The sequence below is a fragment of the Mastacembelus armatus genome, chromosome 14 (assembly GCF_900324485.2).
Source record: "Mastacembelus armatus chromosome 14, fMasArm1.2, whole genome shotgun sequence".
NCBI classification, from domain to species: domain Eukaryota; kingdom Metazoa; phylum Chordata; class Actinopteri; order Synbranchiformes; family Mastacembelidae; genus Mastacembelus; species Mastacembelus armatus.
In genome coordinates, this window is record NC_046646.1 from 16,358,021 (window position 1) to 16,374,238 (window position 16,218).

The 16,218-nt window shown below is 38.9% G+C and overlaps 1 protein-coding gene across 7 annotated transcripts; it reads left to right on the top strand.

The window, feature by feature from the left end:
- Positions 1-2,376: 2,376 nt before the first annotated feature.
- On the top strand, positions 2,377-16,096 carry arfip2b (ADP-ribosylation factor interacting protein 2b). 7 transcript variants are annotated; one of them, XM_026328477.1, is made up of 10 exons: positions 2,377-2,663; positions 4,804-4,914; positions 7,218-7,274; positions 9,026-9,134; positions 9,896-9,952; positions 11,593-11,708; positions 11,910-12,131; positions 12,307-12,464; positions 13,087-13,261; positions 13,399-16,096. In XM_026328477.1, the coding sequence occupies exons 2-10, from the start codon at positions 4,816-4,818 to the stop codon at positions 13,552-13,554; spliced, it is 1,149 nt and encodes a 382-aa protein (XP_026184262.1). In that variant the 5' UTR covers positions 2,377-2,663; positions 4,804-4,815; the 3' UTR covers positions 13,555-16,096. The 7 variants fall into 7 exon arrangements, with proteins under 7 accessions (XP_026184262.1, XP_026184264.1, XP_026184263.1 ...); XM_026328479.1 differs by having other exon boundaries at positions 7,218-7,250; XM_026328478.1 differs by having other exon boundaries at positions 4,807-4,914.
- Positions 16,097-16,218: the final 122 nt, after the last annotated feature.

The window sequence follows — 16,218 nt, forward strand, 5'->3', positions numbered from 1 at the left end:
TGCATTCTATATGAATGCACAGGCATATTTGGCTAAGCACAGAAAGTAAAATTAAGCTATGTATTATGTTCTTAGACTGAAATTTAAGGTGGTGGGGTTTTTGTTAAAGACAATTTTAAAATGTATGTGGAAGCAATTTACATGAATGGCATATTTTGCTATCTAAGTTAGAAATGTTTTCCTCTGTAAACGTGCCTTTTTGTTTGGCCATTGTTTTTAAAGACAAATAATATAATTATTGCCCACTCAAATACTGCGTTGTCATCTTTTCATATGTAACACACAAGGATGGAACTACTGTAATTGTAGCATAACTAGGAGAAGAGTCAGTAAATCCACTCAATTCAATAAATCAAGATTCACTACACAATAAAAGTGAATCATTATCATAATTGAAATAATTAGTGGGAGAGTGACCCCAGCAGGCTATAATCTGGGTGGGCAGCGCTGTACACACACATCTGCAGTAAAAGCAGCTGTGGCTAATTACATTACATGTGATTATAGTGTTTTCATGTCCACAATCTATAAAATACTTTTATTCTTTTTATAAATAATTGAGGATAGAAAAGAAGAGAAGAAATCACACAAAAACCACCACCATGTTCATTGGAACAGGTAATGACATAGACTGGCACCAAAAAGTACGTCGACAGCTGGAAACCTCATACTGTTTTCAAACACACTTCCATTAGTAAAATGTTCCCATATGGCATTTTACATCCCTTCCAAAAATATCATGAAAGTTTCTTTTGGCTGCACAGTTCTTTCAGCTTCCCATCTACTCATTAATAAAATGCTCACTCTTTCCTTCGCTTTCACTTTCCACCTCCTTCCTCACAGTCTGATTGACTGCAGACGCTGTTTGAAACTCCTCAGTGTTTATAGGCTCTCATCCAGTACTATTAACATTGTTCATAGTGGAGTCATTCATACCGTATATATACTGTAGAGTCATAGCACAAATTATATGATGTTTATGCTGGTTGGTGCTCAAACATTCACTGTGTTTCTGTCATGTCACATACAGGCCGACTCATGGTGATGATGACCAGGCATACGAAGGACCCATTGTTCACTGCATGTTAATGATGAGCAGAATGTTTGGGGTGGGATGAGGCATTTACGTGTTTGTCCCCATACAATAGGTATTCTAACTGTCTGTTATCTCTGAGGGGGGTACAGTTTAGCCTTTTCGATTACGACATCCACTTAAACCTTTTTAAAGAAAATACAACACAGGCAACTTTCCGATGTGGCATCATTTTGTCAAAAGCTCTTTGTTGGAAACTGCTGACCAACTTCTATTATAATAAAATGAAATTTTAGTGTGTGACATTGCATTTATATAATATGTAGCTTTTTTTTTTCTTTCTGACAAGTTCAGTTGCTGTAGAGAACAGTTCAGGTCATTGTGTTCCAGTTATCAAAGTGGATTTATAGCTGCAGCCACAGATAGCAGGGTTTCTTGAATGAACAGAGTCTGTAACCAATCTCTGGAGCACAAATAAAAGACTCACAATTACTTGAGTTAATGTAGAGTCATCAGCAGGTTTCTGAAACCTGCACTCATTACCTGCAAGTAGCAGTCAAAGATGGGCTCTAGGTGAATGAAGAGATGAAGAGCGCTCCTTCTGTTTAGATTTTCCATGTACAAATTTGACAAGTGATAGGAGAATGGACCCTGCCATCAAACAATGATAACTCTCAATCTACAAAAGGTGACAGGTGCACATTCATTCATTAAATATGTCAGAAAATTGATCATTGCTGGAGTAGTTTTGAATACATTAATAAAGGTCTAATATTGATAATATTTTGTATATACAGTTGAAACACATTTATGGACTGCACTTTGTCAATTTCCTCTCAATGCACAGATCACAAATGTGAAGTCAGACCGTCCAGTGTAACCTACACTGTAATTATACTATTACACTACATAGATTCTGCTTTGCTTAGAGGTTTAAATCTGTTTATCAAAGGCATGAAAGGTTGCACATCAAATTGGTTTAGTCATCCATTATTATTTAGACAGACAGTTTCCAAAAATACTACACTCTGCATACCCCATAACTACAATGCTCATAGTTAAATTCTGGGCATTCTGGAAATGTCAGGCCTCTTACTCTCTATAACGTCCATTAAATTTAAATGTTGCCAAGAAAATTAGGCCAATTAATAAAAGACATTTTTTTCCAGTTTGCTATCACATTTATTATAATGTAAGCATTTATATTAGAAATAAGTGTAAAATAAATAAGTTTATAAATATATAAAAAAAAAAAAGACTAAAAATGTTAAAACGTCAGTGGTGAAGGTTAGCAGCAGCTAGTGATACACCCTGTCGTGAATAGACGGTCTTTGAGTCTGTCGTCAGTTCCGCACAGCTTTCCTCTTGGCTTCATTAAAAAAAGAAGGGGATTATTTACGAGGAGTCGGATGACAAACGCAGCTAGAGCAAGACTTTACCTGGCTATGTCGTGTAAATACCGTTAAACAGGAGCGCTGCATTGTTTTCCTCGGGCAGTTGTTTCCTTGGGCTGACAAAAGACACATCAGTCTCCTTTAAGCTGGGATGCGGCGTCGTTAGCCCGAATTAGCTTTGCTCGTTTAGCTTCCCGAACAGCTCTGGGTTAACGGCGGGACCAAGCACACACACCGTAAGTCAACCCGTTTGTAAACGAAGGTTTTGCATTTTGTCTGGGTTGGGGATTTTTTAAAATGTCTACCGCTGTGAACCAGGCTTCTTTGCACAGGCAGCTCCCTGGGCTGTTTACCATTTTAACCAGCTGCATGGGTGAACTAAGAGCAGGCCTTTTCCAGTAACAAATTCATTTCCAGCCTGAAAACACTGCCTCAGTTTATTACATATTCCCTTCACAAACAGACTTTGATCTGTTATTTTTTTTCGGCCTGAATAAATATTCACTGTGGCTGAGGCCAAGTTTGCTTTACCTGCCTGGGAGGGAACAACTGTTCACCTGTGCTGATGCACCTGTAAGGGCTCCAGCCATATCTGGCAACCTGGAAATTAAAAGACCCTTTGACTTTTCCTCTCTCATTAAATCTGAAATGAAATATTACTTATGTATTAGGATTTCTTTATTGTGCAAATGATTTCAAGTGAAATATTTGTTGCATTGTAAAAGCATACACCATTATTGATCTCATTATCTTATATAGGTCAAAACAGTAAAGTGCGTTGTTCCTGATGCTGCACATTATGTGTTGCCAGTTTACTGTTGAAGTTATTGTGAAAGCTGCCCATGCCTAATATTGATTGTCAATAATTAATATTTAGTTAATGTTCGAGCTCACCCTCCTTCACATTGGTTCAGCCTAAGTAACTTAGTTTCAATGATGTAGATAGATCAAGGCCTGTTTCAGCTTTATGTGTCATTCAGAAATCTACTCTGTGTCTGTTTATTCAGATCTTTAATATCTGATTAAATAGTTTGCTCGTCGATGGTACAACTAAAGTCAGTTTGGATCATTATGAACAGTTTAATGTGAAGATTTAAAGCAAGCTCTCTCAAGCTCCGGCACAGATGCCATAAGCCATCTTAGACTGCTTGAGCGTTGTTGGGCAAGAGAAGCACAACCTCTAATTAAAAAAAAAAAAAAAAAAAAGTCAACACACCTGTCGTTCTTCAGGAAATGGATTGAGTATGGTAAAGCATGCATTTTAATGGGAAAGCCTGCTTAGGTGAGGACAGACCAAATGTAAACAATTGGTAGGCATATACCTCGTTTCAAACTACATATGTGATATTCGTGCCAGCAAGTGATCTGAGGTCTGTCAGCAAGTGTACTGCCATTAACCTGTATGTTAAAAGTACTGCACTTATTTGTCACTGATCCATTTGTATCTGCCGCTACTCGGTTCAAGTTGCGTAGTGAGCTGTCTTAATAATTACCATGCTTTAAATTTACACAGCCTAAAACTTTCCTAACCAGCTATCAGAGTTCTTTGATTCGTGTTTCAGCAGCCACTTACAGATGTGAGCACTTTACATTTTAAGAGTAGCAGCTATTTGTTCTCCCTCTGTTATGATGTGACATTTCTTACAGCACCAGCCTTTTCTATTGGCCTACAGAACAAACAGAGCCACAAAACACCCACGCCCTCCACTGTTAAACAAATTACATACTCTAATGCTGGCTTTGTGTGTTTCTCTTTACATAGAGCTAGTGTACATGCTGTAGTTTTTCCTGGTGTGATGTTTACCTGTTACACCGACACCCTGCTCCTTCTCTGCAATGTGAGATCCATAAGAGACTTCCACATCTCTAGGTCTTGAAGTTGGCTATGTGAAGTCATGTTATGTTACTGCTTCCTCTGTTTTTTTTTTTTTTTCCAAATATTATTATGCATACATGTTCTTACAACTTGAATGTGTGACTATGTATTACAGAGACTAAGGAATGTAGATAATATTTTCTCTAAACTCTAACCCATCCTGTGTAGCTGTGGGAGTGGGTGCTGCTAACATATGGTCCAGGAATTGAGCTGTAGTGTAGAGTAGCCACTTCAGTCAGACAGCTCATTGTAGTGGTGGGTCCTGTGCATGGGGCTTTCATCGTTGGATGGTTTTTATGCCGACCGGTAGCCTCCTCACTTCTTTGTGGCAATTACATTCCCATCTGCCTAATGATTTGGCTTTTCTGACTGCGCTCTTTGGTTGCTTCTCTTCAAAGCAAAGCCTCACTGTCTTTTTTCACTTTATGTGCATATGTTGGTTTGTTGTATCCACACTTTATCTACCCATCTCTCTTTCTCACTCTCCTTTTCTATCACAGAAGTAGTGCATTATGACAGACAGCATTATGAGTAAAGCCGCCACAATGGAGATTCCCATCAACAGTAATGGTGACACGGGGACATTACCAGAAGACGACAGCCTTGAACAGGTGGGTCACAGCTACTGTGTCAGCTGACTGCACACTGGGTATTGCATTTAGAGATGACCCCATGTGGTGTTTTCCTCTTTAAATTTATTACTCAAGGAAGCAGACATGTAAACTACTTAGATTTCCATCATTTTCATATCCAAAATTAATAAACTGCAGCCAGCAGAAGAGAAAACATACTGGTTGGTTTGCTACTTATCTACTTAGTCATTTTTTCTTTTTCTATTTTATGATAGAAAAGCTCTTACCCTGCTAGACCACCATTGCTCTTACACCAGTGATTTGTCATTCTGAAAATAATTTTAAACCTGCATACTTGAAGCAGCTGTCCTTGCGTGTTGTGATTATTCTCTCACGTTGCCGTAACAAACGTGTGTTCAGATGCTCAGAGCAGAATGAGATGTTGTGTTTGTCTTTTTCTGTAAACATAAATATTATTTACTGCCTGTGTTTAACTATTATTGTGTTATGTATTACCTGTCATATGCTGCCAGAAGTCCTTGTGTTGCTTATCTTATGTGGCTACAACTGTGGAAAGAGGTCCTGCTGGGAAAACAGGTGTTGGAGTCCAGATGTCTCCTTGGGAACCAGTTGTTTTCCATTAACAGCTCATGTGGCTTCATGTTGTGTGTTTGGTTAACCTGAGCACTGAGTAATGAAATGAAATACTAGTGAAAAATAGTGAAAAACTCTCATATAGTTGTTGCTCTTCATGTTTGTTAATTTACAGAACAAATAAGAATTTGGTGCACTCATTTGAAGACCAAAGACACAGTGCTCCAGCTCAGGGGCTGATCCGCAGCTTTTTGCGTCCACCCTTTTCAGGAGTGTTAGTCAGGGTCAGCTGAAATGAAAAAACAGTGAATGTAAAGAGTGCAATACGCAAGGAGGAACAAGTTGTTCCTTTATTCTGCATCCCAAGTCGCACCTTGTTAGACAAACAGACTGAAGATCCTGGAGGAAGTACTGGCAGTTAATTGTGTTTGTTCACCAACTGTGTGTCAAACTGTGTGTCACTGCTCAAGTAGTAAAAGAAAATCCTGCCTTGGTGGCCTCGTTTGAAGCTTGAATGGTGAACTGCTTCAGTTTTAATGTGTTCATGTATAAGCAGTGTTTTGCTTTGCAGTTTAGTGCTGGATATTAACCAGTTGTCATAGCAACTCTGTCATTAATCTGAAACTGGCTGTGCTTTGTCCTTGGGTGAAAGCCCTTAGAAATCAGATTGCTATCTGCTGTGCAGCACTCAGTTTAAAGCTGTAGCAGTGCTCTTGCACGTACAGATGAAGATTGGCAGGTTAAGGATGAGCAGAACTCTGGTTGGCATTGCACTTGTCAGAACATGGATGGTGACTGGCAGCTCAACAATGACAGAGACAAGATTGACTGCCAGCAGCATCCTGGCAAAGGCATCAGAAGCATCACAGCGGTTCACTGGTGTCAGGCAATCAACAGCATTTAAGATGCAAATGCTGATATGTCTAGATAGGTAATGCACAATTTGTCATACATGATTACTTGTGCTAGTCATTTGGAGATATCGCAGATTGTGGCATTTTAAAGCAGAGTCTCTGCAATCCAGCCCATATGTATCATGTCATGGCTTTCTGTTTTTGGTTTAAAATCTGTACAGAAACAGGCAAGATATTTTTAATAAGCATGCCAAACCTCACAGATAAGTGTAGAGTAGATTATTTTACAATGGCTTAAAGGTGCTGTAGTTTCCTTCATCTCAGAAGACAGGATTTGTGTTCAGGGAGGGATCGGTGTCTGTGTTAGCTTTCTGTGACACTGAGCAGCTGCCACAAACCGAGGCATACCTCTAAGCATCTCCACGTGTATTACTTGGAGTTATGTGGCGTTCTTGTGAATGTTTGTGAATGTTTCTCCAACCCCCACTAATAATTGTCTTGTAAACAAATATATTCATTTTTGCAGTGTTGTATTACAATCAGTACTTTCTTTGTCCAGACGGTGATGAATAATATCATAGAAAGCAATGAACTATAACACACCAAGCAAAACATTTTCACTCAGTGGACTGGATGAGTCAATTGAAAATTTTAAATAAACGAGTTAAATGATGAATCCTGTCCTGTCCTGCTATGATATCAGTCATCACTGCTGTCCATCCTACATGCCTGCTGTCTGTGGACATTACAATGATTTTTCTGGGGTTTCTTTTTGCATTGTTTGATCTTGTTTCGTGATTTCAGTCATGGATTTTGCTTTTTTGTCCCCTTTCCTTTTCTTTTTGTTGTTGGTGTTGTTGTTGTGTTTGTCAACCCCTCCCCATCTCTGTGCAGGCTGCACAGCTGCAGTGGAACTTAGATGAGAAGGTAGGGAGCTCCAGAGGCACCAGGGTGAGCAGGCCATTTGTGCATTTGTATGTGTGTCTTCATGCCGGTGTGTCAAACTGTAGCACTGCTCAGTGGTTTGACTTTATGCGGCATTAAATTGCCTCGCATCACTACGTTGGTTTATTTCACAAATGTCAGCTATTTTATTTTTATGGCAAACCACTGTGCAACCTGATTTGTGAAGCCTTTTTACTTGGCTCCTACTAACTCTAGCTGGAAGGGGTCTCTTAAAGCAGACATGCATTGAGCGATATCCCTGAAAATAAGGGAAAAAAATAAAAAGCTGACACTTAGAATTAGGTTCAAAACCATCCTGCGTGTGTCATCTTGCTAATATAGCCTAGATTGTGTGTGTGTGTGTGTGTGTGTGTGTGTGTGTGTGTGTGTGTGTGTGTGTGTGTGTGTGTGTGTGTGTGTGTGTGTGTGTGTGTGTGTGTGTGTGTGTGTGTGTGTGTGTGTGTGTGTGTGTGTGTGTGTGTGTGTGTGTGTGTGTGTTCGTGTTCGTGTTCGTTCACTTGGGTGATTTGATGGTGTGATCCCTTTATTTATTATTTTTTTTAAGGGTGGTGGTTGACAAAACAAAACGGTGTCACTAATAACCATCTTGTCAGACTAATGCTGTAATGTTGATATGAATTAGCTTTGCATTTTGTGTTTTGATATTTCAGTTGTGGTATTAAATATAGTTGTGGTTTGGCAGGGAAGTCAAGAGAGGGGTTCACTGTGACTCAACAGCCAGATAAGACCCTGAAGCAGAGCTCAGATATGTTTTTAGAAAGAGGGTAATTCTCTTCATGCTCATTTCCCTCTGTGCAGGCTGTCTAACCGCCATCAGTATGAATCAGAGCAGCCATATTTTAACTTCTGTTCGAAAATATCAAACGTAGTCTTTTTGTTTATTTACACAAAGTAAATGGCTTCTTCCCTTCTAGAGCATTCCTATGTAGTTTCTTATCACAATTTTCCTATGGAGCCAAAGGCAAAGGTTTCAGGAAGTGTCCTATATATTATGCTCCCACTTCCAATGGATGATATGGGTCTTCGCCTATAGTTAAATTACTGTGCAGTGTACTGTGTGTAGCAAATGAAATAAGAGGCTTGCTCACTACACAGGCAGGGGTAATATTTAAACCTGGTTGTTGTAGGAACCAAGGCTCACATATGCTTTGCCAAAGTAAGAAATGTGTTCAGGCCAGATTTTCCCTTGCCATAAATCCCTCACAAATGTCCCCCCGCCCCCTTTCTTAGCTGATACACAAACATGAAGACAGACAAAAGAAAACAATGAGTTCAAAGATGGATCATGTGGCTCCTAACATAGTTCGAGAGTTTTAGTGAAGTCTGTAACGGTGATGATTTTGGAAGGAGAAGATAGCATTTCCTGCAGAATAGATCACTTGAGTTAGACTAAGTCTGTCACAGCTGTGGTATATAAATCCACTTGCTTGTTCTCTGCAGCATCATAGCAAGAGATTCACCTCAGATGATTAGTTAGCGTAATTGCTGACTGAGTTTTCTCTTTTTTTGCACACTTTATACTTTTCTGTTGTCTTTCAGGTAAGTAGTTGAAGTTAAATGCTGTCTGAACCGACTAACCTTGCATACACAGTAATTTGTCCCCCTCTAGTGAAGAACCCTTTCACCTACATTGTCTGAACATAAGCACTCAAATCATAAACTCACTCAAAGCCTTCTGTTTTTCCCCATGTTATTTTTTTATTATTATTTTTAATCTTGCCACATAAACTTTGCAGGACCTACAGCAAGTGATGGTATCTGGTCCCAATCTAAACGAAACTAGCATTGTATCAGGAGGTTATGGAGGAACAGCAGAGGGTATCATCCCCACCAGCTCAATCAAAGGTAGAGTCCTACTTTACTTTTTGTCTCACAATCACTTCTGACATATTTTCATTCTTCTCAGCTAAACTGTCACTCTCCTATTTCTGACTTTGTCGGTTGACTTCTTCTCTGACTTATGAGTTCTCTTCTTCTCCACTATGTAGTGTTTTATTTCTGGGGCCAACATAGGTCTCCACTAAATGCTTTCACCCGTGAAATATGTGCGAAGCGGAAATTCCTTGCAGATTACTTTTCAGATTGCAGTGTTTGTACTTTTCACTCTGCATATGTTGCAAATAAAGATAAAATGACTGTGGTCATGGTAACCTTTCACAGTTGAAAAATCCTACCACATAATATTACAAATTACCGTGTTTTGTTGTGTGATGAACCCTCAGACTCATGGGTCACTCCTTTTAAATGTCTCATTGAAACACCAAATATCTTTTCCACCACCAGTGCGGCTCCTTGCATTATTGACATCTGAACACATAGTAGCTGCCTGTATCTGCTCTTCAGTGAATCTGCAGCTCTGGTGGGGTGCTGTGAGCATATCATTTACATACTTGACTAGTAAACAACACTATGATTCATTTGGAATCGAGACAGTTTTACTTAAATGAAATCTCATGAACAGCTCACATTTTCAGATATACTGCAACTGTACTGTGAAAAACAAGTTCATTAGCTGACATGGTTTCTGAAAGAACCAGTAGGTACTGTATCTTTACTGCTTATTTGCTACTAATATTTCTGCATCTTTGTCCCATTCTCTCTCTCAGGCCCTGCTGTGCGCTACAATGCAGAATTTAACAAAAGGATCCCAGTTACAGGATTAGGTGGCTTCTCAGATCTAGTTATAATTAATAGTGGAGAGCATTTTTCCAAAATGTGAAAGAATTATTTTTGGGATGGACAACATTTATAGAATCTTAGAATCTAGAACAACCAGTCTGTGACTACTGTTAAAAATGTAGTAATGTTAGTTTTTTTTACCCCGTTAACTTCACTGAACATAACGTGACTCTGATTTTTTTTTTTTTTTTCCAGCGTTTGATTGCGATTTTTCACTTTTCATTTTAGAAAGATGCTCTTTGTTGGAAGTGTGTTGATGTCTGGGAGCCAGCTTCTCTGTCCCTTCTCATCAAATTTTCTTTTTCAGTGGCAAGAAGGACTGTATGCTTATTTCTGCTTACTGCTCTTTTTCTGGATATAATGTGGGTTTTTTCTCTTACAGCATTGTTTAACACATTTTTCCTGTACTTTCTGTTTACTCTTGTGGTTATAAGCTTATCCTTTCCTGGGTCTACACAGAATTGCTCTTTAAACTGATCACTAAATTTCTATATAACAGCATGAAACTGTCTTCATGTGCATTTGTGTTAAGACCTGGAATATCAATGGCGAAATTATATTACTCAGAGAACTCTTAGTTGACTTTCAAGAAAACTGTTTCGTACTGCTGCGATTCAGACTGCCCTCATCATCAGCGTCACTCATTTGTCTGTATTGTTCACTGATTGTCATGCACTAAATGTTGTCTTTTCATCTGTGTACTTGTCTATCTTTGTCCTCAACCTCCTTTTCACCATTCCTTCCTACATATCCATCATCTTCCTCTTCTCTCTTTTGTCATCCCTTTTACTTTCCTGTCTTTTCTGCATCTCCCTGCTCCTCCCTGCAATCTTCCTCCTACATTATCATTCCATTTTTGGCACACTGTTTAACCTCAATAATTACTTCAATTTTAAATCATGACAAAAACATCCCCATAATAAAAAAAAAAAAACAAACAACCAATATAAATCCCACTCTTACACCCAACACCAATGCATGCTCTCCATGAACCATTTCTTCACCTGTACCCCCCCCCCCCCCCCACAACCATTCGTCCACTATCGTACTGTAGATCTACGTACGAAGGCCAGGCGAAGTAGCGTCCCACCAAGCATCTGCCATATAACAAGCCAAATACATGCATACCAAGGTACTGAGGGAAAAAACGTTAAAAAAGTTAAATTTTCAAACACTAAACAAACCCTGGCTTGATTAATCACCTCCACATTTAGCCAGAAACCTAAAATATCCTTCCTGTTAACAGTATTTTTTTTTTTTTTTTTTTTAAATTTAACTTGATTCAGGAAAAAGAATTTGGTGCCTACATGTTTAATGTTGCTTTCCTCTGTATTTCTAATATTAACTCTCAATTTAGTTGTTTTCATTTCCTTCTATTAATCAATCATTAACTTTATCTGACTCCCGTGCATGTTGTACAGTGGTTTTATTGTTAGTGGTGAAGGAAGATGGAGATTTCAGAAAGTATCCTCAGTTTCGCTTTTTCTAAATACAGCGCTATGTTAATGCACTTGAAGTAGAGGATAGAGGAGGTTCTTCTTTTCTGGGATTAATCTTGTTTATTTGCTCATGTTTGTTGTTTGTCTTTGTTTCATGTTTGTACGTTTGGATCGTCATCTCTCAGGTTCTAACATGCACCACAGCAGCAGCAGCTCATCAATGACAGCAGAACAAACAACCCGCGGTGTGGCTGTGGAAAAACTAGAAACAGTGAAGAAGTGGGGACTCAACACTTACAAGGTATATGCAATATTGACAATTAAAAATATAGTTTTAGGATAAAGAGCTTCTTGTTTTTTGTGTGTGGCTCTAGATCAAAACATTTTTTACCCGTGCTTCTCACCCAGATCCTCTTCCCACCATGTTTCTGTGAAGTATGTCACAGCCAGGAAATCAATTGTGTGACTGAAGCCTGTGTGTGTCTCACTTTTATTGTTTCAGTGTACAAAGCAAATGATCTCAGAGCGCTTTGGTCGAGGTTCCCGGACTGTGGACCTGGAGCTGGAGGCCCAGATTGAGGTGCTGAGAGACACTAAAAGGAAATATGAGAATGTGCTGCGATTGGCCCGAGCACTGACCAACCACTTCTACAACATGGTGCAGACACAGCATGCACTGGGCGACACCTTTGCTGAACTCAGTCAGAAATCTCCAGAGCTTCGGGTGAGACCTCAGAATTGTCTTAACCGCTTAAAAGATGAGTAACACTGACAATGATTGGTGAGCTAAAGTACATTGTTGCCAGTACATATATGTTAGGGTTATCCATGCAACATTTAAAAGCTTTAATAAGTTTTGTGTTCCCTTGTATGTGTTAACACCATGTTTTTCTTGCCAGGACGAATTTGGCTATAACTCCGAGACTCAGAAGTTGCTTTGCAAGAACGGGGAGACTCTACTTGGTGCCATTAACTTCTTTGTGTCCAGCATCAATACACTAGTCAACAAGACCATGGAAGACACCCTGATGACTATCAAGATGTATGAAAATGCCAGGTAGGGGCATTCAGTACATTCATTCTTATATTTTACTGAGACTGAATGAAAACCCTTTTCTAAGAACGTTGCCAAAGATGTACATAAAACATGAGCACAGAGATCTTGATGCTGTCCTGTATTACACGCCATGAATTACTTTATAGTGTTGAATCTCCAAAGAATTCTTAATTTCCTTAAGGAGCTTTATAGTAAGTTTTGATTGATTGTTTAGCTACTCCACAGCTTTTTCCCTCTTGTTTTCCACAACAGCAGAAAGCTGTTTTTAGCAAAAAAAAGCTCTAAAAACCCACTACACTACATTACCTGCTCAGCACCAAAATTGCAGACAGACATAGTGGAGCCATTTAGCAGCTAAAGAGCCAGATATTTTCCTCTGGAGACAGAGTAAAAAGACAGTTAATATTGGGCTTATTGGACACCATGTGAGGGGAAAAAAAAAAAAACACATAACTGATAATGTTGCTCTTAACCTGCCAGATATACAAGTAAACTGTTTGGAAACAACTCAAAGGGTAATAATGTTAGTGCTGTGTTCACACTGTTCTAAAAAATTTGCATCTTTTATTTGCACATGCTTGTTCTTTACACTCTGCATTGTCGCTGATCGGTTTCTTAATAGACTGGAGTTTGATGCCTACCGAGCAGACCTGGAGGAACTGAGTATGGGTCCGAGGGATGCTGTAGCCATGGCCCGTATAGATACCGCTCAGCAACAGTACCATGTCCATAAGGAAAAATATGAACGCCTCCGCTCAGATGTCACCATAAAACTCAAGTTCCTGGAGGAGAATAAGGTTAGTGGGTTAGCCCTGCGTGATAATTCAGCCTTCAAATTGGAAAAAGCCTGCACCCAGGTTGGCTTGCCGAGTTGTTTTTATTAGCAGATATGCCCATACCATACTCCTCCAACTTCCTCTTCGTTTTGTCTTAGGTGAAGGTGATGCATAAGCAGCTCCTCCTCTTCCATAATGCTATCTCAGCATACTTTGCTGGCAACCAGCAGCAGCTGGAGGAAACGCTGAAGCAGTTCAACATAAAATTGAGGCCTCCGGGGGCTGACAAGCCTTCCTGGTTAGAGGAGCAGTGAGAGAGCCTGCTGGATCTCCTGCAGCCTCCTTCTCAACCACCTCTACCTGTTACCTGTTAAAACCCCACACTTACAGAGGACCACTATAGAAGAAGACACATACAGATAATTTGGTGGATGAAGATATGAGATGAGCATGTGGCTGGATGATTGGACAGATGAATTGCAAGGTATTGTTAATGAATGAGCTAATTGCAGCAGGAAACAAAGTGGCCAGTTTTATGAACAGTCAGGGTGCTTTTAGTGCCTCTTCTCCCAACTTCCCTCTTTTCCAGTCTAACTTTCTCTTCGTCCTTTGTTCCCAGAGAAACTTTCATCTCTCCCTTCCCTCTCCCCATTTGACCTAACCTCCTTCTGTTGCAACACTAGTGTCTGAGCTTGTGTTAGTCATATCTATGGCTTTGTACTCCTCATGTGCTCCCAGTGCACTGAGGTAAACTCCAACTCCACAGCATCTTAGTAACAGAGACAGATGAGTAAAGGAAAATGGTAAAACCATTAAAACACACAAAAACTCTTCAAGACTATATCCTTCTCCTTGTGTGCCTCCTTCTGTATTTAAGCTTATATACTAAATGGACATGTGGCCTGCAGGAAGAAAGATAAATTCAGAAAAAAGCTACACATGAATGGGGATTTGTATGGTACACTGGAAAGGAATATCCAGAAATCATGTACATTTCCAAATAGGTATAGTTTCACTTTTGAAATGAATATTCTGATTGTTTGTAGCTTATTAAAACATGTTTAGTTTTTTGCTTAATTTCAGTTTTTTTTTTCTGTATTTTCTAATAATTTCACTTCTTGTCAGCTGTATGTCCAGTGCTTCAGAGCAAAGGGCTGTGTACCTTGTGCTGGTGTTTTACTGCAGTGCTTAGTATGTACTGCAATTATCAGAAATGCTACAGATTTCAATTGTAACCCGAAAATTCTTCAACTACAACAAACTCATATGCAACAATCATTTAAGGAACACTGCCACCACTTCCCAAAGTTCTACTGGTTTGGGTCTTTACTATTTCTGTTTTATTTGCCCAAAGAAAATTGAGATGTGTTTTTTGAATGATGACCCTTGTTATGTTTTCATAGGTTATTTAAGTAACATTGATTGGTTCAGTGTCACTGGAACAGAGAAGGGTTATGCCGGTCAGTTAAGATCGTCAAACTTGAACAGATTCCCTTCATTTATTTAACTAATCAAGTGTATTTAAAAGGAATTAATTTCATTTGTTTTCATGTTAACCCTTCATACATTGAAATGTTTGTTTGCATTTTTTTATTTTTATTTTTTTTAAATTTAACAAGGGAATGTCATTGACATCTACTGTAAGGTCAAACCTTTCAGTCCCCCTAAAGCAGAATATATTTGTGTATGGTTACCTTTCTTCACACTGAAGATTATTGTAGCTTAAATATCGCTAATTATAATTTTTTTTTTTTTTTTTTTTTTAAACATAAATTCTTTTCCTTTAGTAGTTGAGAATAACACTAATGATTCCCAATTCATTTTACCTTTAACAGAAAAGTTCTCTTAGAATAATGACTATAAACAATCATCGATGACAGTTTTAGAAGGCATGGTACTACATATGTAATGAGCTTTTTTGTCACTGTATTTATTATGTTTATCATATGTTAATCTGGAAATCATGGAAATTTTTGTTTGAGCAAATGGCATACTAACATGAAAACATGGCACAGGCTGTAATTAATATATTCCAAAAAATATATTTCCAAGTGAACTGATAAAAAGCTATTTACCTTCCTACTTTCAGACCTCAGTAAAGTCAAATGAAGATAATCCAGTGTGATGAATGTTTTACCATGCTGCATTTAACTCACGAGATCTCATAACAGAATGGAGAGCTCGGTTTAGTTAAATGTTTAGTCCTTCAGCTTCTTGTCTCCTCTGTATTTGCATGGCAGCCAGTGATCCAAAGTACAGGTGCAGATATGTGTAAATGCACTGTACACTGGCTCGCATGGACTGGTATAATGCCATGCTTTTGAAACTGGGTGAAGCAGAAACAATTTGGGTTTACTTTTATTTGTTCAGATGTTGAGGACTATTATGAAAGGAAGTGGTTTTGATTTGAGGGGAAGAGGAAATATTCTGAATTGTTATAGATCAGTGTGTCAACTTTGTGTGTTTTATTCTGGCTGAAAAAGTCACGCAGTAAGACCTTGGCCTCACTTATGGCAAAAATGGCAGTTTCACTGGCTGGCTCCTGGTCTGTTTTACTGCCACACAGCAATATCAACAAAATGTGACTCCTCTTCTCCAAACCTGCCCCTTTGAAATTCCTAATCCCAACACCAAAATGAAGATTTATAAAATGAGATTTTATTTCTGTACAATCAATATTTTCTAGGCTGAGCTGGTGTATTGTACTGTATGAATGACTGCACGTAACGGTATTTAAGATGATAAATGAAGTTGTGCCATGGATTGATGTGATACTCTGCCTTCATTCCTTACTCAGACCTAAAAAGTCCCACCCCACTCGAAGGGAACAAAATTAAAAGTACACATTTTCAGACACTCTGTGTTGGCTCTATTTGTTCTTTCATCTCACTTGTATTACTCTGTGGAGTAGTGGTGTTTCTGTTGCAGCTAGACAGAGCAGCAGTCATCTGAATTCAGTCTTTAATCCCAGGATCACT

Bases quoted from the DNA above. Each gene is read 5' to 3' on its own strand.
- arfip2b (XM_026328477.1), top strand. From the start codon at position 4,816: ATGACAGACAGCATTATGAGTAAAGCCGCCACAATGGAGATTCCCATC. The intron at 7,275-9,025 runs GTGAGCAGGCCA...TAAACTTTGCAG, and splicing joins GGAGCTCCAGAGGCACCAGG to GACCTACAGCAAGTGATGGT. The intron at 12,132-12,306 runs GTGAGACCTCAG...TTTTCTTGCCAG, and splicing joins AGAAATCTCCAGAGCTTCGG to GACGAATTTGGCTATAACTC.